Raw genomic sequence first — 23,533 nt, forward strand, 5'->3', positions numbered from 1 at the left:
ATCACTCCTTTCGGCCAACGACTTTCAAAATTCCTCTCGACATGGACACATATAACTTCAGATGTGTGGGTCCTTTCCATAACTGCAAGGGGGTACCGGATAGAATTCAACACACTTCCCCCATCCAGAGTTATCCAAATAACAGCACCATCAGCGCCGCTGAGGGAAGAAGTACTTACCCTCATTGCAAAAGGAGCTATTACTTCAGTACCAAAATCCCAATTACATCAGGGATTTTATTCCCAGTACTTCACCGTTCCAAAGAAGAATGGCGGCCTGCGCCCAATATTGGACTTAAGAGATCTGAATGCTTTCATATCCCCCAAGAAATTTCAAATGATCTCCCTAGCTGGGATACTGCCACTTCTCTCAAAACACGCATGGTTCGCGTCAATCGACTTGAAGGATGCCTACTTTCACATAGACATACATGTTCAAAGCCAACAATATCTAAGGTTCGCCATCGGATGCCAGGCATTCCAGTTCACAGTCCTACCTTTTGGCCTGTCAACAGCACCACGCGTGTTCACAAAGTGCATGGCAGTAGTCTGTGCTTTCCTAAGACAACAAAAAATACAAATCTACCCATACATAGACGATTGGCTCATAGTAGCAGACTCCCAACAATCTTTAATCAACAACCTCAGTACCATACAGTCCCTACTTCAAGACTTAGGTCTATACATAAACAAGGAAAAATCTTGCTTATTCCCAAGGAGATTCATCCAATTCATAGGTGCCATGCTCGATGCGAATCAAGGCAGAGTGTATCTACCCCTGGACAGGGCAATGACCATCATCAATCTGGCAAGAATAATAAAAGCACGAAAAAGACAAAAAGCTATCACCATATAAAGAATGTTAGGACTGATGGCCTCTACTACTATGGTAATAAAATTCGCTCGACTAAAAATGCGAAGAATGCAGTTATGGTTCACGAGAGAGTTCACCCTACACAAAATGCAAGACGGTGTTTCTTCACACACCTCCAGAGGTGTCGAGATCATTCCAGTGGTGAATATCACCTCGAAACTTACTGTTGGGGGTTCCCTTACTGACACCTACACCTTCAGGGATCATCACCATGGATGCTTCCACAACAGGATGGGGAGCCCATTACATAGACTTGACGGTACAAGGTCAATGGTCTCACAGGGACAAACACAAGCACATTAATATCCTAGAACTACTGGCACTCAAGGCTTTTCAGACACAACTGTACGGTCAACATATTCAGATAACAACAGACAATACCACAGTGGTTTTTCATTTGAACAAACAGGGAGGAACTAGCTCAAAGCCCCTGGTCCATCTCACAATCCAAATCTTAGAGTGGCGTATTGCACGTCGTATTTCCATCACCGCTGTTCACGTTGCAGGAGAACAAAACCAACTGGCAGACCATCTCAGCAGAACCATGACGACTGCCCACGAATGGCAAATACACCCAGAGGTAATCCACAACATCGTCGACATGTGGGGTACCCCATCTCTCGACCTATTTGCCACAACACACAACAGTGTTTGCAGCCAATTTTGCAGCAAAGCAGGGAGAGGACATCTCTCAATGGGGGATGTTTTTCTTTGCAAATGGAACACGAACTTCACTTACCTGTTCCCACCTTTTCCTCTGTTGACGAAAATCCTGGCAAAGATTATAACGGACAACGCCAATTGCATCCTTTTAGCCCCATGGTGGCCCAGGAAACCCTGGTTTGCCCCCCTTCTGGACAGAGCACAGGGGAAGTCCCATCGTTTCACAATAAGACCAGACCTACTTTACCAGAGTCAAGGAAGAGCCCATCATCCAGACCTCGACTCACTACATCTATCAGCATGGAGGCTCCTACCAGTTTGAATCATAATACTTACCTTCCTGAGATTCAAACCTTTTTGGATGCAGCTTTAAAACCATCAACTAGAGCTTTGCATAAGAGAAAGTGGGATTCTTTCTCACAATTTGCCAAAATAAAAGACAGTGATCCACACACATGTGATATAAACATAATTTTATTGTTCTTGTTACAAATTAGTTGAAAGGGGTTTGAAATACTCATCAATAAGAGTTTACCTGGCTGCAGTTTCTGCTTACCATGAAAAGTTAGAGGGGTTATCTGTTTTTGTTCACCCCATTGTTCAAAAGTTTTTGAAGGGTTTCTTAAATTTGCATCCTCCCATTAAGTCTCCAGTCCCTTCATGGAGTTTACCTGTTGTGCTCCACGCACTATTATCCAAGCCTTTTGAGCCTTTGGCTACAGTAGATTTAAGACTCCTAACATTCAAAGTGGTGTTTCTTATTGCGATCACCACGGCCAGGAGAGTAAGCGAGCTTGCAGCACTGAGAATAGATGAACAATATTTAATATTCCATCGTGATAAAGTAATATTATGCCCAGACATTCAGTTTCTTCCTAAAATGGTGTCTGCTTTCCATGTGAATCAAGATATTGTCCTCCGAACCTTTTTTCCATCTCCCACTTCTGACATTGAACGGTCCTTGCACATGTTGGACGAAAGGCGAGCTCTGGCTTTTTATAAATCTCGTACAGAGGCCATCCGCCAATCTCAACGTCTCTTCATCTGTCACAGAGGCCCTAAAAAGGGACTACCTGTATCAAAACAAAGGTTATTGTCATGGATAGTTCAAACCATCAAATTGGCTTATGAACTAGCGGGCTTGAAAACTCCAATACTTGTCAAAGCGCATTCAACTAGGGCAGTTGCTACATCGTTTGCATTTGACAAGGGCGTTTCAATACCAGAACTGTGTTGTACAGCCACTTGGTCAAAGCCTACAACTTTCATTCAGCACTACAGACTGGACACTAGATCCAGGGCTGATTGTACCTTTGGAAGAGCTGTCTTGTCATCGATCTTGCACTGACACCTACCCACCTCCAGTAAGTCAGCCTGCTAATTGCCCATATGTGTGATGCACAGAGACCACGAAGAAGAAATGCAAGTTGCTTACCTGTAACTGTAGTTCTTCGAGTGGTCATCTGTGCAGTCACACAACCCACCCACCGTCCCCTCTTCGGTGTGGTGCTATACTTTCATACATTATTATTATTCCTCGGTACCAAGGCCTTGGTCTCAGGAGAACTGGGGAATTGGGCGGGAGCCCTCCCAGACATGCGCATTGGGGAGTGGGAGAGGGTTCCCGCCAAAATCTCAGCTTTAGAAGTTTTCCCGACAGTAGCTCCGCGCAGGCGCAGATCCCATATGTGTGACTGCACAGATGACCACTCGAAGAACTACAGTTACAGGTAAGCAACTTGCATTTTTCTCATTTCTTTTGATTTCTTTTGTTGGAATTGTATAATGACATCTATTAGCAACTTACTAATAATATAAATGAATGAAATTATTAGTTTGGACACCAATGAACTGCTATAGGATGTGCTCATCTTTGTTGTTCTTAAGTCCTTTGTTGACATATTCTTCACATAATACTGTAAACAGCACCTCTTGAGTACTTTTAGGTACAAGTTTCTTAAAATATGTTACACCAAGGGAGTATCCTTTCAGAATATGCCCTAGCATTCTTTTCATGTGTGTTTTCATATCAGTTTTGTTGCTCATTTATGCAAATACCAATAACTTTGGTAACGTGTGGGAACAAAAAAGGAAGGATGTCTCTGAAATGTTTTGTAAAATGGATAAAATTTTGTGGGGAAAAGAAGTTTTAAGTTGTACTTATTTATTTTAAATCATTTATGCCCCTCCGGAGAGCTCAACAAGACTAACACCAAATATGAAGATGGTGTACGTGATCCTCCCCCTCTCCATTTCATCCTCACAACAGCCCTGTGATGTAGGATAAGCCTAGAGTCAGTGACTGGCCCCAAGTCACCCAGTGAGCTTCATGGCTGGGTGGGGACTAAAACCTGAGTCATCTGAGCCCCAGTCCAACACTCTAACTGCTATACCACACTGGCTAAAATAGGAGCAACCACAGTAAAAATTGTTTTTTTAAAAAACCCCAGAGGATGTTGAAACTCAAATTTAGTAAGATAGTAATTTGTAGCCCAAATGCCTTCCTAAAAAGGAAAGTGTCTTGTGTAAAGGCTTTCCAAAAAAAGGAATGCCAGAGGCTAGGCACAGCCACCAAAAATGCCATCTCGCTAGTCCCAATGGAGTATATTTCTGAGAATGTTGGAACCCACGAGAGGACCTCTGCAGATGATTTCAATAGGAGAGCAGGCACATCTGGAAGTTGGCAGTCCACAAACATTTGGGGCTTTAAAGGTCAACATAAGGGATTCAGAGTTGTTTTATCTATTTGTTACATTTATAAGCATCTTTCCCCCAAGATAGTGTACATGATCCTCCTCCTCTCCATTTCATCCTTACAACAACCCTGTGATGTAGGTTAGGCCTAGAGTCAGTGACTGACCCAAAGTAACCCAGGGAGCTTCATGGCTGAGTGGGCACCAGAACCTGGCTCATTTATCATCTAACCACTACACTACGCTGGCTCTCAGTCGTGAGCCAGAAATAAAAAGGAGGCCATAGCCACTCTCCAACATGGGAGTTGTATGTTGCCCCTCCTGCAAGCAGCCTGGTTGCCACATTCTGAACCGATTATAGTTTCCGAGCACTTTTCAAAAACAGCTCTATGTAGAGCACCTTGCAGTAATCCAGATGTGATGTGGAACCTCCATAGTTGCTATGGATGCCATTTCCCCCCCCCCTCACACAAAAGAATCCATGAATTTGGGGAGCAGCAAGGGCCACGCATTGTTTAGCCCTGCTTTAGAGTTTGAAGAGTTCAGCTTCCTAAAATGAAAGGGATTCATTTCCAATATCGGTTGCTATCCTTTAGCATTTTTCTCCCACAGATCATGTGTGGACCGAAGTTTATTCTTCATCCCAACAGAGATGGCTTCACTGCGACCCTTGTGAAAATGTTTGTGATAAACCTCTTCTGTATGAAATTGGATGGGGCAAAAAACTCTCCTACATTATTGCTTTCTCTAAAGATGAGGTAGGGAAATATAGACAAAAAACTTTTAAACCAGGGGTGTAGAACCTCAAATCCAGCCCTCCAGAGATCCCCACATGGTACCCCACTCTCCCCCAGCCACTAATCTTTTGGTGGTTTAGTAGCTTTTGTGCAGTTCTTTCCCCATTCAAAAGATTGAAATGTCTCGCCTAAAGCTTAGTTACTGGCTGTAAGAGCTTTAAGCTAAAATAGGCTGGGTTTTGTATTTTGCCGCCGGCCCATTTGCCTTTGCTCCACCCTCTACTTGAATATGGCCGCTGAGAACGCCTCAGAAATTGAATTTGGCCCTTGGGCTGAAAGACATCCTGCACCCCTGCTTTTAATATTGATTAATTGGTTACTATTGCAAAGAAATTTGATAGATCCCTGGCAAATCTATAATAATTCTATAATTATTATTATTCCAATGGTAAAATGCTTGAAACTCAAGCTACCATATACAGTACTTCATGCTTACTATCATTATCATCATCATCATCATCATCATCATCCTTTTGCAATTCATGCATTTCAGGTTGTTGATGTCACATGGCGCTACTCTTGCAAACATGAAGAACTGCTTTCTAGAAGGACCCAGGTCAAAGAAGCAGTGCTACGAGAAGCTATCAATAATCTTAACAAAGCGGTATGTCACTTTATCTTAGCTGATAGGTTAAAATTACACAAGTATGGAAACCAAGCTGCCCTTGGATTGGAGATTGTGAATGAGATGTGTTGCAGTTTACAGTTATCACTGAAGGAGACAAACTTTATCACGATAAAGAATACATAAGATGTAGATTTTCTCCCCTGTCCCCAGCAAAACAACTTTTATAGAAATTTGAAGACCATTGCAAAGAAACAAACTCACAACACTGGACCTTGTCATACGAGAATACTTATAAAGTATGAGTGATCACCCTCCAGCACAAGAGCAGGAGGGCCTGTGGGCCTGGCTATGACCATAGAATCTGGTCTGCACTTTGAATAGGCTGGGGCCTTCTACCGTACTTCAGTAGATTAAACTACCTTGAAGTTCTGAATATGTATTGTTGCACATGCTGGAGTAGTGCTATCTCTAATTTTGGTCTTGACTAGCGGTACATTTGCCAAAAGGTGTTATACGCCACTGTTATAAAACTTCCACATTTTCTTGGTTTTTATTAATGTATTTCCAAGGCCATAACCAGGTGTGAGGTGGTCCTTGGTCATGTTCCCCCCCACCCCCCCTGGCAGGCTTACTGGCAGCAGCACTGTGAGCAGCTTGCCGGTTTGATATTCCCCCAATGCTCTGACATAGTATCACTCTGGGCAGCCTTTGCCAATCTGGTGCCCTCCAGATGCGTTGGGCTGCAACTCCCATAGTGCCCTGCCAGCTGGGAATTATGGGGATTGCAGTTCCACACATCTGGAGGGAACCAGGTTTGGGAAGGCTGCTCTGGGGCATTATGGGAATGTGAAAATGGCACTTCACGTTGGCCTGTCACTACCGCTCAGTAAGCCTATGAAGGGACACAGGTGGATGGAGTCACTAACGCAGGGCAGGCAGGCATCAGTGCAAATGGGCACTAGAGTCCTGGTAGCTGCCTAAGGATGCTGAGTGCTTCTGCTAGCCCCTGACTGTCTCCATAAAATAAATAGGTTGTTTGTTTTTTAAGTTTGTCAACAACAACAAAATCAGATGCAAGGTCCATAAAAGAACAATATTTTTTCTCCCTTTCCAAAGTACTGAATATAACAAAGAAACAATGAGTTGAATCCAGGTTTTGCCACATGCAACTGGACTGGCTTCTCCGCCCCCTCCTCCTCATAGCAGCCCTCTAAAAATGTTATGAGGGAGGAGGGATCTCCAAAACATGGGCAAAGACACCTTCTGTGAGCGAGCCCTTTTGTCATCAGAAGGCATAGCTTGGATCCAACCTGTGGTGTTCTTTACATGGATAATTTGTTGTAGGCTCGCATGATTTAGTTTGAGTTGTTGCTGATCTAGTTCAATTCAGAGCTTCCTGTGAAAAACATGGAGATTTATGCAATGCTATGTAGGCAAAAGCATCCATCACTGGGAATCTAACTTTTTCAAGTACCAAATGATTATGCATTGGGTTAATCACCATATCAAGACTGATACTACCAGGACATTCAGTCATGTGGAACAAAATAACTGATCTAACCAGCCTGCTTATTTTATTTGTTTTTCTTAAGACTATGAATAAAAAGGGGGTTAGAATTAAGCAAAAACCAGTGACGGGGAGGGAATCTACACGTCGTACTGAAGGCGCTTGCGTGCGCCTCCAGTGCGTCCTCAAAACGATGGTGTAGACGGAGAAAGAAGAGATGGAGGAAGAGGCGGTGGAGGAGGCAGCTGGGGAACCGGCCGCGTCCTTGTCGCCGCCACCGCCTCCCCACTGGCCTCCTGCTGCCGGGGTAAGAGCCACCCAGGTCGGAGAGCTTGGCGGAAGCGGAAGCCGAGCTCTCCGACCCGGGTGGCTCTTACCCCGGCAGCAGGAGGCCAGCGGGGAGGCGGCAGCCTCCACCGCCTCTTCCTCCGCCTCTTCTTTCTCCGTCTACACCATCGTTTTGAGGATGCACTGGAGGCGCACGCAAGCGCCTTCAGTACGACGTGTAGATTCCCTCTTGGAGTACAATTTACAAACACTGTAAATCTAAAAGTGAATTTCCAAGTAAACTATGAACTTTTAATACTGGTCAAATGTAGTGGGCTGGGACCAGATTTAGGCTGTAATACCTGGAAGTAAATCCTGTTGAATTCAATGAGACTTGTATCTGAGCAGACACGTATAAGACCATACTGTTAATTATGTTTAAAATAAAAATCAATGGACTTAAGTTAGCCATGACTTACTTGCTCCGTTGATTTCAGAGGGTCTACTCTAAGCATTATTATGTCTGGATCCAATCTAGTGTGAAAAGTTTCCCAAACTGCTTTCCTTTTGCCTTCATATTTAAACTGTATATTAATTAATGTTCACAGAATTGTGTATGGATTCTGATTAAATCAAACTGATACTTAAAGAGATCTTAATAAAATTAATGGTCATCATTTATATATTTTTATATTACATATCCTATGCCTAGTTTTCTGGGAGTCAGCCCCATTGAACTCAATGGGATTTACTTTTGAGGAAACATGTATAGGTTGGTGCTATAATTTTATTTTTGCCACTGATTTCTCTAATCACAGAGACAGCAATCTTTGACTGAAGGAAGAAAAAGAGAGCTCTTAGAGAGAATCATTGTGGAGCTTGTTGAGTTCATTTCTCCTAAAACTCCTAAGCCCGGGGAACTTGGTGGAAGGATATCTGGATCAATGGCTTGGCGAGTTGCCAGAGGTGAAATTGATTTAGAGGTACATCTATTAGTAATTATTTTAGAATTCTTAGTTTATGGTCCAATTGTGGCTTATTGACTTTAGGGTCCCAGTTCAGATAAACTGAAAACATGCTTAAATCCTGTTGACATTATTCACAGCTAATATCTCCTATTGAATTCAATATAGTAGTGGTCATAGGAAAGGCTTTCTAAAATTTGTTTTAGCCATTATCCAAAATCTAGAAGGACCAAAATAAATCAGTTAAAGGGGAAAGAGATGCAAGCCATCAAAAACTTAGCAGATAACTTGTAAAGATCCACAGTAGTAATTCACCACAAAATTTGTCCCCAAAGTTCCAAATTACAATCTCCACTACATGCAAATCAAAATGTTGCTACAGCAAGTAATCTCCATGTTTTCAGTGGCCAAAGCAATTCTCACTTCTACTACTTTGACTCGTGTTCTTGGTCTGACAGGAACTGGTGTAAAAACTGATTCCATTAATTTTAGGAGATACCAGAATGAAACATGCAGTGATGAATATTTGACACCTCACCGCCATGTGTCCAAAGACAAGTTGCAAGCACATTTTTATACCAATCATGTAAAATTGCAGAAAGCATTTGTTGGAATGTATAGGATATGAGCTCTCCTTAGAAAAAAAAACTTATGCAGATTATATGGTTTTTCAGGTAATGATGGAATTCAATCATTGTAGAGCAGAGTATAAAGTCATTGGTTCTAGTGATGCTTGAGTGAGACTCACTTTCTCAGGACTAATATCAAGATGTGTACATGTGTACATCTGTTTTCTTCTTATGTCATTCCCCACCCTTCACTCTTCAGACATAATAAAGCTAACGTAAGGCAGGCAAGTTCATCCTTGGTAATGTTGTGTTCTCCATTGTGCTATTTATTTAGCATTGGGTGCTGACAGAACATAGAACTAAGATAGTCACTATCCAGAGGAATTTGAATCTGTTATGTATTGGTATTTATTACATTTATATAATGTTTTTTGCCAAAGCACTCAAGCTGGTTTGCAGTTTAAAGTAATTGCTTACAGTCTGGAAATAAAAACAGAAGGCACAGGGTTTAAAAAAGCACTTGGGTACTAATTAGTTTATATAGTTACTTAATGATCTTGAGGAATAGTTACTACATATGACAGTTCTGGAAGGGAAGAACTGTCTTCAGAGATACTATTCCTATTCTGACCAATTGCTTTAGAATTCACTTTCTCTCTCTCACACACACACACACGGCAGATATTTATTATATATCATTAGCAACGTTAATTAAAGATCTGATGAAAACCTAATTTGCAGTTTTGGGTTTGCTTATTTAGAATAAAGAAGTTATTTTTATTCCCACTGGAAAAGAGAAAGCCTCTAAGCTTCTCCACCTCAGATACAATATAGTGGAAGATTGTTACACACGACTATCCAATAGTAATGAAAAGATTAATGGCTGGGAGAAAGGTGTGTGGAAGATGGACTCTATGTGGAGAAAGGTTGAATCGGACTGGAAAATGGTGAGTATCATTCCAAGGAAAGTTATTCTGTGACACTTCTTCATTAGCAGTGTAAGCATCACTGGGAAACCTCAAGTTGCAAAGTTAGATTTTTGCCTCAATACTTCTGTGTGTTTTAGTGTGTTCAGCTTGAGTTGGTAAATATTAATGTCCAGCTTCAGATAAGATTGCCAGCTGACCAAAGTGGCTGAGAATGCAGGCAGCTTACATTTTGAGACAGGATAGTAGAGTTGGCTACAGATAACCAATATCTGCTTCAGATATTAAACCTTAAGCCTGGCATTTCCTTTTCAAAGGTGGACTCATACAAAAGCAACCTATAATAAAAATGCTGCCTATCCAGAGAATTAATTTTTTCAGCTCTACAGAAGAGTATTTTTATGTTATATCTTCTCTCTTTATTGCACAAAAGGTAGAATTTCCTTATTCTTAATGTTACTTCCCCATCTGCAAAGAGCCAAAGTATGTCAGTCACCTTGCATTAATGAAGCTCCTACCCAAGCCCATTTCCATTTGTAAAGGAATGAAGTAACAATTGGAACATGCACTCCAAACCTAAAGAAAGGAGACTGGCAGATTACAACCCGAAGAAGAAAGCTTTTTTTTTTGGCAGTCAGCATAAACAGGAAAAGATAACTGAAATGGATGACCTGATTGGGCACTGTGCATGCAATACCCCTTGAAATATCACTGCATCTGGTTTCAGAAGCTTCATGCACACTCCCATGCGGGATTAGGCCCACTTGTGCAAATGAGACCTCTTTATCAAATCTGGCAGTGCCAACTACTAAATCCCACCCCAGTTCTTCACCCATTTCACTCCCAATTGGTGATCAGCATTGTCAGAGTTGATTGTGCCAAAATTATATCTGATGGATATGCACCTGTAGATCTGTATGCATAGCAGCATATATACACCCCATTTCTGCATGCCTGGAATCAGGTACAGTATTTTTATGTTTGCAGCTTTATTTGTGGTTCTCTGCATAGCTAAATTACTTTGTAAAACTAAATTTTGACAAAATAAGCTGACACCAAAAAGATATTTAACTGGTCCATTTAAATTGTCAGCAAATGAATTCCATTGTAAAATCAGGATAAGTTATGAGAATTCTGCAAAGCATGATTATGTATAGAATATATTTTCAGTAATTGCCAAACTCAGTCCCATTGAGCCTTAAAAAAGAATGCTGTGGTCCTTACGCAATGTCCCAGGGGCCATAAGATTGTGTGGAAAAAACCCTCCAAGGTCATAGGCAGAGCTCTGAACTCAGACAGGTTTTCCTGATGTCAGAGCCCTCATTTTGGCTCCACCCAGCCATCTCAGAAGTTTCTGTGATGGCTCCCTCTACAAAGTCAGAATTGGGCATGTTGGGGCAATGGGGGGTGGGGGTTCCAGTGGGCTGGGAGGGTATATCAAGCCTTTCCAGCTCCTATCCATGTCCCCAGGAAACGTTCAGATGCACTCCTAAATGTTTCATTCCCAGTACTGGCAATGGGAGGGAATGAAACATACAGAAAGTCCCACCTCCCTTTTGACTTCCACCCTGCTCACAAGAGCTGAGAGAGCAGAGGAGAGAACGGAGCACTCCGATCTTGGAGCGCTTCATTGAAAGCATAGGATTGCTCTCTTAGGCTATAATCCTAAATACACTTACTAAGGAGTTAGGTTCATTGAACTCAGTGGGATGTACATCTGAGTTAACATGCTTACTATTGCAGTTTAGGCTGCCATTGCTTAACAGTGCAATCCTTTGCATGCAATCCTATACAATTTCCTAGGAGTAAAACCCCCCTGAAGTTAGTGGGACTTGCTTTTGAGTAAACATGTATTGTGCTGTTAATCTCACTGAACTCAGTGAGGCATATACCCTGATCCTATGCATGTTTACCCAGAAGTAAGGCCCACTAAGTTGAATGGGCTTACTTCCAAATAAGTGTGCATATGACAGCAGCATTAATTAATCCAACCTCATTGCAGATTTAATAAGCAATTCGATGTTTCATATTCACATTTTTTTTTTGTTTCTAACTAGGTTTATTTAGCCCGAAAAGAAGGATCATTGTCTGGTTACATATCCTGGAAGTTTGAGTGTGGCTCAGTTGGTCTAAAAATAGAAAACATTTCAGTCAGAACAAGCAGTCAGACATTTCAGAATGGAAGGATAAAGTGGATGCTGCACTCTGGAGACACTGTAGTTGATGTAAATGCAGGCAAGTGTGAAATGTATATATGTATATTTTAAAGTATGCACCTGCAAACGAAGTAAGAACATTTTTTTTTAAAAAAAATTAAGATTTATATAAGTTTAACAATAAATGCTTATTTTATTCATCCTCACAAAGCCATGTCACAAATTACATTGCATTGTGGCAATGTAGTTCCATTTTACAAAATCGAGACTGAGTGATAATGGCTAGGTCCAAGGGTCACCCAACAAGTCAGTGGCTGAACTTGCACTTCATGTTTTCCAGACTTACAATATAATCCTATGCATGCTTATTCAGAAGTAAAGGCTTACTGAGGTCACTGAGGATTACTTTTAGGTATATGTGCATATAATTGCATTCTAAGGCTGCAATTCTAGACACATTTACTAGGGAGTAAATCCCATTGAATGTAATAGAACGTACTTTTGAATAAATGTACATAGGATTGGACTGTTCTCTAGAGTTTATTGAATGAAAAGGGGATGTACGCAACTCTGAACTTGCTTGTTGTATATGGTTGACAGAACTGTCAAAACAGTGTAATTCTGTACTGATCCAAGCGAAATGATTAACCTTTTAGGGCACAATCCTGTGCATGTTTGGACAGAAAAGAGTCCTACAATTCCCGACATTCCCCAGCCAGCATGCTGGGAATTGATAGACTTTTTTTCTGTCTAAACATGCATTGGATTGTGCCTTTAGCTGATTTAGTCCCATTAAGTGCAAGGTGGACTTGGATCAGGTCTCTCTTACAGGCTGTCTCATTCCTCTCTCTTGTATTCTGGTTCATGTTGTTGCTTGTGTCTGGTCATTTGCTCTCCTTATTAGAAGTGCATCTTGATTCTGGCTGCATACATCGGATTATTCTGAGGCAGGAGAGCAAGGGCCCCTGATTTAACCTCCTACCATTGGCAGAACATCAGGGATAACTCTGGCTGTTGAATGAACAAATCAGTTTTCTGTCGTTTTCCCCAAAGAGTGCATGTGAAGCACAGCTTCCCCCACCTTAGAATCTTCTTTGACCCTCTCTTCCTCCCTTCCAACCCCCTACTCTACTTTGTAGTGCAGCAACATGCCTGTCCCTAAGGATATGTGGACTTTGTTTGGCTTTCATAATGCTCATTTTTCCTCTTAAATCTTTTGCATGGTTGCACACTAATTCAGCACAATCCTCTTCTTTTAAATGTGAATGTTTTGCATTTTCTAAATTACTTCCTGTCATGGAGACTGTGAGGGCTAATCTAACCCATCTTCAATCTGGAACAACTTTTTAGCACAGTAATACTGCATAAACACCCATTCCCAGATGTTTGCAATGCAGATCAAATGTATCTCACATTTGCCTGTGGCCCAGAGAAAAACTCAAGAGAAGAGAGAGCCTAAATCAGTTAAAGTAGAAATACTCAAGAAGCTTGTTGTCTGGGCTGTCCATTAGAACAAGCATCATAAATTCCTAATTGACTTCCATGTTTCTAGGATTTTTCATGGAGCCGGTAAGTCTTCTCCACTTTTGTGAATTGTAAATAAATTCTGACAAGGATCCAAACAACTGCTATTATGGAACAATAAATAGTTTGTGGTGTTTTTCAACAGCTTTCTTCTTAAATTTATATTTTATATTACTCTTTTTTTTTTAACATACATTGCTGCATTTTTTTTAACAAATTTTGTTTTGTTTTCCTCTCCAATAGATAAAAGCCTTCACACTTATCCTGGTATTTCCAACGTAACAGATGTTATCTTGGAAGCTGAACTAAGTGGAGGTGATGGTGATATTGCATGGCAACAGACACAGCTATTTAGGCAAAGTTTAAAAGAGGTCGAGGATTGCTTTGAGATCATTATACAATTCGGTGAGCTTTGAATATCTCTCAACAGATATTCAAAGAAGACATCTGTATCAACCAAGGCTTTCTGGCACAAAATAATTAAAAGAGTGTATGAACTGGTTGTTAGAAGTTCTTGCCCCAACCTTTGTGTTTTTCATATTACTACTGAGAAGATACAGAATTTGTTAATGTGAAAAATAAAGAAATCCTGGAATCTTGTAAATGTTTCCTCGAAAATGTGCACCAAAGGGGAAAAAAGATGCAATGTTTTGCATTCAAAATGCAAGACAAATGTCAGCTGCAATCCCATGAACACATACTTGAGAGTAAACTCCATTGAACAAAGTAGAATTTACTTCTGAGTAACCATGTCTAGACTTGGGCTGCATGTCATTTAAAGTTAGAATTCATATTTTCTAATGTTTCATCTTTGACGAAGAGGGTTTTTTTAAAAAAAATTGAATGAAGAGTTTAACTTCTTTTAACTTTGGATTTTGGGATTTGATTGTTTTAAAAAATACAACCTCATGTGATGTTTGAGCTTTCTGTTTGCAATTTATTTCATTCATAATATTAAAGTAAGATTATGGAACTGCTGAATGTTTACTAGCCCCTGATGTCATTTCTGGTTAAATTTATTAAGCTATTTAAAATGAAACTGTGTTGACAAAATAGTTAATTTTGATGTCTGCTATGTCCTCCTTAAATTTTCCCAAATTAAAAATACATTTTCTGATCCAGAATTAAATATTTTGGAGGTTGGTAATGAAAAAAATAAATTTACGGTGTTCCTAAAATCCTGTCACGGCTTGTGATATAAAAAGATATCTGAAGTTACCTAAAAGTATAGTTTTGATACACAAAATATCTTAATTTTATTATGCATAATTTGTACTGTATACATTTGGATTTACCCACTATTTTTTATAAAACTACTTCTTTTATGTTGGTTGTAGTCACTCAAGAGCTATTGTCTTGGGTCAGCTTGATACATGCAAAGCAGAATTTTGACCCATTCTGGACCCCCAGGTGCATATATCTATATCTGTATAGTGATGCCTATGACATTATGGAAGTAGTTGTCCCAAGGAAATCTAGGAATGCACACAGATTTAGCTCTCCATTGGAATTATTGCAGAAACTCTTGAGATGGCCCTTGTTGTACATATCAGAGTTCCTCACCCGCCCCAAAATACTGGATGCTTGTACTTGTTAAAAATGCATTATGGCATAATCTACTGCCCTCCAGTTGTGTTGGACTGCAACTCCCATCATTCACAACCAGATTGGCATGGTGTGTCAGAATAATGGGGGTTGTAGTCCAACACATCTGGAGGGTGCCAGGTTGAGGAAGGCTAATCTGCTGAATATTGCTTTTATGCCTACCCTACCAAAATGAATGGGGATTGCACCAGAATGTGGTGATGAAGAATGCTGCATTCAATATTTTCTTTCTTTTGCAAAGTTTAATTTGCTGCTGAATTTTTTGTCCTGGTTTCAGTGCATACTTGGAAGTTCTGGAAATGTCGTGGCCTTGATCCCGATAGATGTAGTCATGCTTGTCCCACTGAAATCAATGTGACTTAAGTTAGTCAAGATTTATTCCATGGATTTGTGCCTTTACACTACATTCATCATTTTGATTCAAATATGAGTTTAAAATTATACAGTATAAAAATCATGTTGATAAATATTAAGAAACATAGAATGCATTTATACAACAATTAATTCAAATGATAATCTCACCACAGGCAAGATTTCAACCTACTGCCCTCAAATAAAAATTTAGAGGGGTAGCCTTGTTAGTCTGGTGCAGGAAAAACAACAACAGAGTCTTGTGGTGACCATCCATAAGAAGTTAGTAGGCAGTGAAAAATGACAGCCTGATGGTTAATTAAAGACTAGCCCATTTATTGTGGCATGAGCTTTTGTGTGTAACTTTGATTAGAGTTATGGACAATGAAGGAGAAGCAGTGATACTAAAAGATTACATGCAGAAGAGTTCTCCAATCAAAGTTATTCATGTCCCCAGATCCAATCCTAAAATCAAGGAGAATAGTTCTAGTGGGGCCCATACATTCCCAAATCATACCAAAATACTGCATTAGATAGAATCAGTAGTATAATATATGGGATATATATAGTGAAGAAAGCTATTCAAAAGAGGTAAAACACCAGATATAAAATGCAGTCCATACAACCTCATAATATCCCTAATAGGATATGTGGATTAGCACTCTCTTACACTTTATTCGACCAGTACATAATAAAAAAGATCAATTTTCATCAAAAGAAACATATAACTATCTGCCCTCCCTTACTCTGACCAGGTTTGTAGTTTTTACCATAAATACTACATCCCATGTTTTAATCAACCATTCATCTGAGGTCAGAGCTTATGCTTTTTTCTAATTAAAGGATATTGTTAACTGAGGTACTTATAGCAAATATTGAACCATTTCCACATTGTCAGCTAAGACCAGATCTTTAACATATCCAAACAGTAATACTAGTGGCTCTTGCGGTAGTCTCAAATCAAGTTCTATTATTTCTTGCCAGAATGTCTGAATTTTAGGACAGGATCAAAAGATATGAAGTAGGTCTGCATTCTGACTATTACATCTCCAGCAGAGAGTATTTACAGTTCTGTAAATACGATTGAAACGTCCTTGGGTTAAGTACTATCTAAATAATTTATTAAAAAAACTTAAAGATTAGTACTGGTTATATAACACACATTTTGCCACAGCCACTTCCAAATGTCACACAACTCTTCTGCAATTTGTAGGCAAGATGTGAGAGAAGTCTACCATCCATCTTGTGAAATCATCTCCAGAAAAGTTAATGTAAACGACCAGTTTGTATAATTGTTCATATATGAGCTAGGCTAAGGGATCACTTTAAAAAGTCATTATAGGACTGCTGAATGTTCCACTGGCGATGTCTCTAAACTGCGTAGGTATTCCACATCTCTTGCCTGTGGATCTGATTTTTCTGTTCCTCAGCTATTAGGGATTGTATCCAGTGGTGCCATTCCACTAGCACAGGGATGGGCAACATGCAGCTCCCACCACAGTGCCATCAAAATCCATAGCAGCAAAAAGCTTCTCGGCTTGCCACTAAATTTCACAGGCAAACCCCCATGGGAGATTAAAACAGACAACTTTAGCTTGTTTTCAAATCAGTGTTGTTGTTTTGCTGCTGCCAATTATAGCAACAGGAGCAGGGCCCATGTGAGGGGGACAAAAATGACTCCCAGACCCCCAAAGTTGCCCACCTATATGCTAGCACAAAGCTTCTATTGCTTGTGGAAATCTCATACGAACCTATGACTTCGCCCTTTAACACTGTTTAAGAAATTAGAAATGCATTAAGCATACCAAAGTATACAGGCTGTTCTGTTAGATCACTAATCTGATGGACTAATTGGGAGAAGTATGACCAGTGTTTAGATCATTTCAACAGCAGAGCCAAAACCCAGGGGATGAAATAAACATTTACAAGCATTTCCCTAAATCAGTGTGAAGATATGAAGCACTTTTGTATTTTGTTCCTTTTGTCTTAGAATGCAGCACTAAGCCAGTTAAGAAGATTGATAATGGTACATACTATAGCCATTTCTCACTAAACCACACTCTTACCCATAAACTACTCAACCTTTACAGAAACGAGAGCCAGTGCTGTGTTGTATATGGAGATCTGGGTTCTAGTCCCCACTCAGTCATGAGGCTCATTGAGCAACTTTGGGCCAGACACAGACTCTAACAGGGTTATTGTTGTGAGGATAAAATAGGAGGAGTATTGTCTACACTGCCTTGGGTTCCTTAAGGAGGAGAAAAGGGATATAAATGTAATATGTAATAAATTAAAATAAACTGTGTATATTACATTTTTTTTACAATATTTATATATTGCTCCATATCTAAATTAGATTCTAGAGCAGTGAACATAGGAATAAAACAAGAAAAAGAAAGAAGTTTTAAAACAGCAAATTAAAATTGTTCAATTTAAAACAAACAGCAGCTGGTTAGTTGAAGAATGCTTCCTGGAAAAAAGCTGTTTTCAGGAGGTGCTGGAAGCAGCACCGTGTTTGCACCTGCCTGACCTCCAGGGGCAAGGAGTTCCCATAAAAAGGGCACCACACTAAAAGCTCTTCTCCTGGTAGACTCCTATTGGGCCAAAAGTCCACACAGAATCACCAGGAGCATGACCTCCAATGACCTCAGTGACCAGACAGGTTGGTAAGAGAGAAGACACTCTGTCAGGTATCCTGGTTCCAAGTTGTTTTAGGGCTTTGTACATATATTAAATGTATCTAGAAAGAAATGTAATTTCTTAAAGACATGAATTAGTATGCTAATCACAACCTAATTTCAACAGGACTTAATAGTATGTAACTAGGTGCAATATTGCAAAATAATTAAATATAAGGAAAACGTGTTTACAAAATATTTATGTTTTTAATTGCAACGTTACTACCATTTTGGAAATATACTAGAATACTTCCTTTGTGCAGGCCTCCTAAAGAAATATGTATGTAACATGATTGAAATAGCCACCAAAATTATACGTATCTGCATGGTAATTGGTGCTGTATGTTAATGAGTAGCTAACTTGAATATGGGCCAGAGGTTCAGTTTTTTGAAATACTAATCAAAATAAAGCACATCAGCACATCCCTGCCATTCTCTGAGATACTTAATAAACCTGTAGAACAACACTTCCTTGGCATGCCTGTAGTGTTGGAAGAAAGCCCACAATCGCCTCTGTTGATCACACCAGTTTCCATAGACGAAGGAACTTCCTAGAATAGCCCAAGCTAAGGACAGTACTTCATCCAGCAGCACAATTAATGTCCAATATTACATTTGATTAAGACATGTATTAAATATAAGAATCAGGCTATGCTAAATAAAGGTTTGGTATATAGAACTGTGTTGAGCACTACAGGAACATATAAGTCTGAAAGCTGCAATACCAGTTTGACAAAGCAAACCTGGAACATAATTAAATGTGGGCTTGAGTTTGTGCCTAGGTAACACAAAATTACCACAGCCTGAATTGGATTCCCATGGATTCATGAGCATGTCTCATCACATTCCTCTCCTGACTTGACGTGCATAGCTCTCTTGCCCTGCATGATGATAGACCATTACTCCTGCATTGTCTGAGGCTCTGAGGATGATAAAATCTGTAAACGTGCTTGTGGCTTATTCTTTGGGCTTTAATGACCAAGCAACACCTCATTTTACTCCGTAAGGCTCTCCACTTCAGTGTTCTTGTTTTTTCTTGCATGCTCTTCTTCAGCCACTACTAGAAATCAACAGAGCAGCAAGAAGAATAAGATGACTGAGCGAACCAGTGTCATGTAAGGGCCAGCCCTACCGTTAGGCAGAGAGAGGCAGCCACCTCAGGCACCAGTTGCTGAGCGGTGTGGAGTGAACAGAGTTATGTGTGCCACACAGCCTGCCCTGCGCTCCCTGCAGCTGCCTTCAGGTGCAGTGGAGGATGCTATCCTATTGCCACTATCTAAAAAACAAACAAGCATATAACTGCTGGCTTTTGTACATGGAATGGTGGTGGGGAGGGGAGGCACCATCTTCTCCTTTGCCTCGGGCAGCAAAACGTATCGGGCCAGCCCTGCCCCACTGCGGTGTTCTCCCCTAGTGTAGTGTGATACTTTTCCCCATTTGAAACGAATGGTAGCCATTCATGGATAATACAAAAAGTAAATGCAGCAAAACATCTATGAGAGAAGACACAGTGACATGTTTGGTGTAACAATATTTACAGCCTTATCTGAAACACGGCCCATAGATTAAGCTGCATTGAGTTCAGCAGAATGTATTTCCAAGTAATGCCTTTAAGACTGAAATATTAAGGTCACTATCTGTGAAGAGATAATTACTTGAGCAGTTTATCTAGAGATATTGTAGACCTTCCTCGTTTAAGGAGTATTTCATTCAAGACAAGGATTGAAGAAGGACATGCTCAAGCTGAAAGCTATGAGCGTGTTAGAGGAATCATTAGGTGAAACGCTACATTTTGTATTATATATGAGGCCAGATGGCATACATAATTCAATTAGAAGGATGGACATCCTATTCTTAAGATATTCTGCTAATACACATACAATTTGTGTAAAATCTGCAGTCTCGAGAAAAGGATGTTTTTGAGTGGTCCTGTTGACCTCTACAGCAGAGCTAGGGAACCTGTGACTTTCCAGATGTTGTTGGACTCCAACTCACATCACCACCAGCCAGAATAGCTAATGATAAGACATGGGACTTCGAATCCAACAACATCTGGAGAGCCACAGGTTCTCCACTGTTGCTCTACAGAAACAGTTGTACGCAAGTAGTTTCAGGTTTAAATGAATCGTAAATAAACCCCTTACAAGCTGTACTGTATTTATCCTATGCATGTCTGCTCAGAAATAAGTCCCATTTAATTCAATGGGACTTACTCCCGTAAATGTGTATAGGTTTGTAGTTTAATTAACTTAAGTCCCATTGATTTCAATGGGTTTACCCTGACTATTACTCGGTCTAATTCCAACCCATTGTGCTTAATTAGACTTGAATTTACAGCACAATCCTACGCATATTTATTCAGAACTATGTCCTGCTGAGTTCAATAGATTAGTTGGAATAGAATTGTAGCCATAATAGAATATTGTTCTCAATAAGCTTCATTATTGTATACTATCTCATTTTGATTCTCACACTACTTCAGAATATTTTGTGAGGACAATGTGTATGTGTACCATATATTGATAATCCTATAGAATTTCCTTTAGATGGGAAATGTTCATGTACTGATTTTAATAAAGCAAATATTCCACACACAAGTTTCTATTTCTTTATCAGTGCAATCCAAACATATTTGCTCTGAAATTGCTCTGAGTTTAACAGGATTTATTCTCTAGTAAGTGTATTTAGGATTGCAGCCTTGATGACACATCTATTTGAAAATCCTTGAGAAGGATTTTAACCACAACTGTACCAGAAGCTGCTTCTGAATACTGCTAACCCCCTGGTCCAGATTATGTAAAGATCCATTAGGATAGGAGGTAACAGAATAATAATTATATTATATATAATATATAATATGTTGGGAAAGTGTAGGGATTATCCATTGTCTAATGTTGAAACTAATTAAGCCAGATATTTGGAGGTTTAAAATAATGTCAGCTCAGATTCCCAAGTTTAGAAATAGGATTAGGTGAAATAACTTGACCCAATTACAGGTAAATGTGCACAGACTTTGGAAACAAATTGCAAGGAGACTAGAGTCAGTCTGCCCCCCCCCCCATTACCTGTTGTGATGTGCCCCTTAGTACCTTTTTTAAAAGGCTATTGGAGGTGTCATTTAGCTAAAATTTGGGGTTACATGTGGGGCTTGTGGATTTGGGGCTTACATGTGGGGCTTGTAGGGTCACTTCTACCTTTTGCTACATAATTGGAACATTATCCAGTCTTAAATGCTACAGAACCTGTGCTGGTAGAATATCAAGGATTGTTACATGTACCTGGTATTAGTGCATCTGTTTAGAGTGATTAATACATCTATTTAGAAATTAACTCTTGGGGAGGGGAACTGGGCATGGTTAAGGAGGCGGGGCTGAGCCAAGAACTGATCCTGTGGTGGAGCCAGGGGATGGGACCCAACTCTTTTGGTTGGTTTGGGAGCATTACCCTACTTGTCTTAGTAGGCCCAGGAGTGGAGCCTCATCACAAAAGCACTCACCTAAAAGAACTGAGGTGGAAACATCCAGCCTTGAGCCTTGCTTTTCTGGCAATGGTCCTCAAAGCAATAAATAAATAAATTCTGGCCAAATCAGGTTGGCTGGCAACCCTACAAGACACCCAAATTAGCTCTTTGTCACTGCAGCAAGCCAACTCTAGTTATAGCACCTACTAGCTATTTGGAACACCTGCTAGCCTTGTACAGGGATGTGCATGCCCATCCAATTCAATTCTATTAATCACGGTATCCTTTAGATAGTCTGAGATGGGGATTGGAAGTACTACTTTGTGATTGTTCTGGTCCTTCCTGCTGGACAGATTGCAGAAAGTTTGGGGGATTAAAGTTTGGCCCCAGTGGCAACCAAGAAACTGCTAGGTGAGATTTTCAGGAGATTTAGAGAGAGGTGTTATCTGTATACTAACAGCTTCCAATTATTTCTCCTTTACATCTGAACATAGGGGTGTGCAAGGGGTGTGCCGAGTGTTCCCAGGCACACCCTAATGTCTCAAGCAATGAGCGCCAAATTGATGGGGTCATTGAGTAGGGATCCAGAGGGGGATCCAGACGCAGTAGAAATGGCCTCCAGCAACTCTGCTGCCGCTGCCCCCAACAGCATGCCAATACTCCCAGAGGCCAGAGCAAAAAGGAATCACTTGGCTGGGAGCCTCTCTGCTGGGAACCACATTTCAAAGAGGCCAGGAGGAGGCCCCCTGAAGGCTAATATCAACTTGTGAGACTTTCCTCCAGCCAGTGTCACCACAAAGCCCCACCAATGGTGGGGCTTAAGGAGTGTCAACTCATTCCCCCACCCCTGCAATGGCCCTCCCGTGGTCAGGCAAGCTGTACGTGTCAGTGTCTACAGCGTTTAATAAATGAATAAAAATAATGTCGTTCAATAAATGTTCACCTTTTTTTAAAAAAAAAAATCCCTGGGTGCACACCCTAATGCAATGTGCTGCTCACACCTATGCATCTGAATCAGGTGAGACAGTGTAGGCTAAAACCACTAATGGCCAAGATGAAGGCTGATAAACTAAAATTTAATCCAGATAAACTCAAGTCATTTTAGGAAGAGATGTTTTGACAATTCTGGGTGGGGTTAAAGTCCCCCCAAGGACCAGTTTTGTTGTTTTGGGGTCCTTTAGATCTGAGTGAGCTTTACTTTACATGCCCAAGAGGCTTCCATGGCACAAAGTGCCTTTCATCAACCTAGGCTGGTATACCAGTTGATACCCATTCTAAACTGGGATAGTGTTTCTACAGTTATCCATGCTCTTGTAATTTCCAGGTTAGATTACTGTATTGTGTTATATGTGGGGCTGCTCTTGAATAAGATTCATAGGATGACCATAGTTTGGAAACCAAAAAGGAGGACAACATGGTTGCCCCCAAGGGGGCATGCACACCAACATGCCCAGCCCCCAAGGGGGTGTGCCCACCTAAACATGGCCTTGGTCACATGTCTGATTTCACAGCACACAATTATGACAAACCTGTTCTACATAACATCTTAATGTTAAAATCACTGGAATAAAGAACAAGTGAGATTCAATGTATCTGAAATTAATTGCACTCATTCCTACTTTTGTAGCTTTTGCTGTACTTTGAAGATTTTGCTATACTCTGTGTGATACAGTCTCCCCTTCCCTCAAATTTTTCTGACTGCAAGTCCTTCACTGGATGACCATAGTCTAACCTTTCCTAACATTTAACACTCTTTCCCCATCACCTGCCTCATATCCATACTCACAGATTCAGCATATTGCTACCAGTGAACAAATGAAGCAGTTGACAAGAACAGAAAAATCTAGTACAACAAACAAGCAACCAAGCATTCAGAAAGAGTATAAACTACTATTACCCTGCAAACATTAGCCATAGAACAAAATGGACTA

General features: G+C 40.4%; 1 protein-coding gene across 2 annotated transcripts in view; it reads left to right on the top strand.

The window, feature by feature from the left end:
• Nucleotides 1–14,432, top strand: part of NGLY1 (N-glycanase 1) — a 36,549-nt gene extending 22,117 nt beyond the window's left edge. For both annotated transcript variants that reach the window (XM_063128126.1, XM_063128134.1), the window contains exons 7-12: nucleotides 4,842–4,987; nucleotides 5,520–5,630; nucleotides 8,187–8,351; nucleotides 9,664–9,849; nucleotides 11,886–12,063; nucleotides 13,752–14,432. In XM_063128126.1, coding sequence (XP_062984196.1) covers nucleotides 4,842–4,987; nucleotides 5,520–5,630; nucleotides 8,187–8,351; nucleotides 9,664–9,849; nucleotides 11,886–12,063; nucleotides 13,752–13,924 — 959 coding nt within the window. In that variant the 3' untranslated portion in view covers nucleotides 13,925–14,432. The remainder of the gene's footprint in view (nucleotides 1–4,841; nucleotides 4,988–5,519; nucleotides 5,631–8,186; nucleotides 8,352–9,663; nucleotides 9,850–11,885; nucleotides 12,064–13,751) is intronic.
• The last annotated feature ends 9,101 nt before the right edge of the window (nucleotides 14,433–23,533 follow it).

The sequence above is a fragment of the Elgaria multicarinata genome, chromosome 1 (assembly GCF_023053635.1).
Source record: "Elgaria multicarinata webbii isolate HBS135686 ecotype San Diego chromosome 1, rElgMul1.1.pri, whole genome shotgun sequence".
Classification (NCBI taxonomy): Eukaryota; Metazoa; Chordata; class Lepidosauria; order Squamata; family Anguidae; genus Elgaria; species Elgaria multicarinata.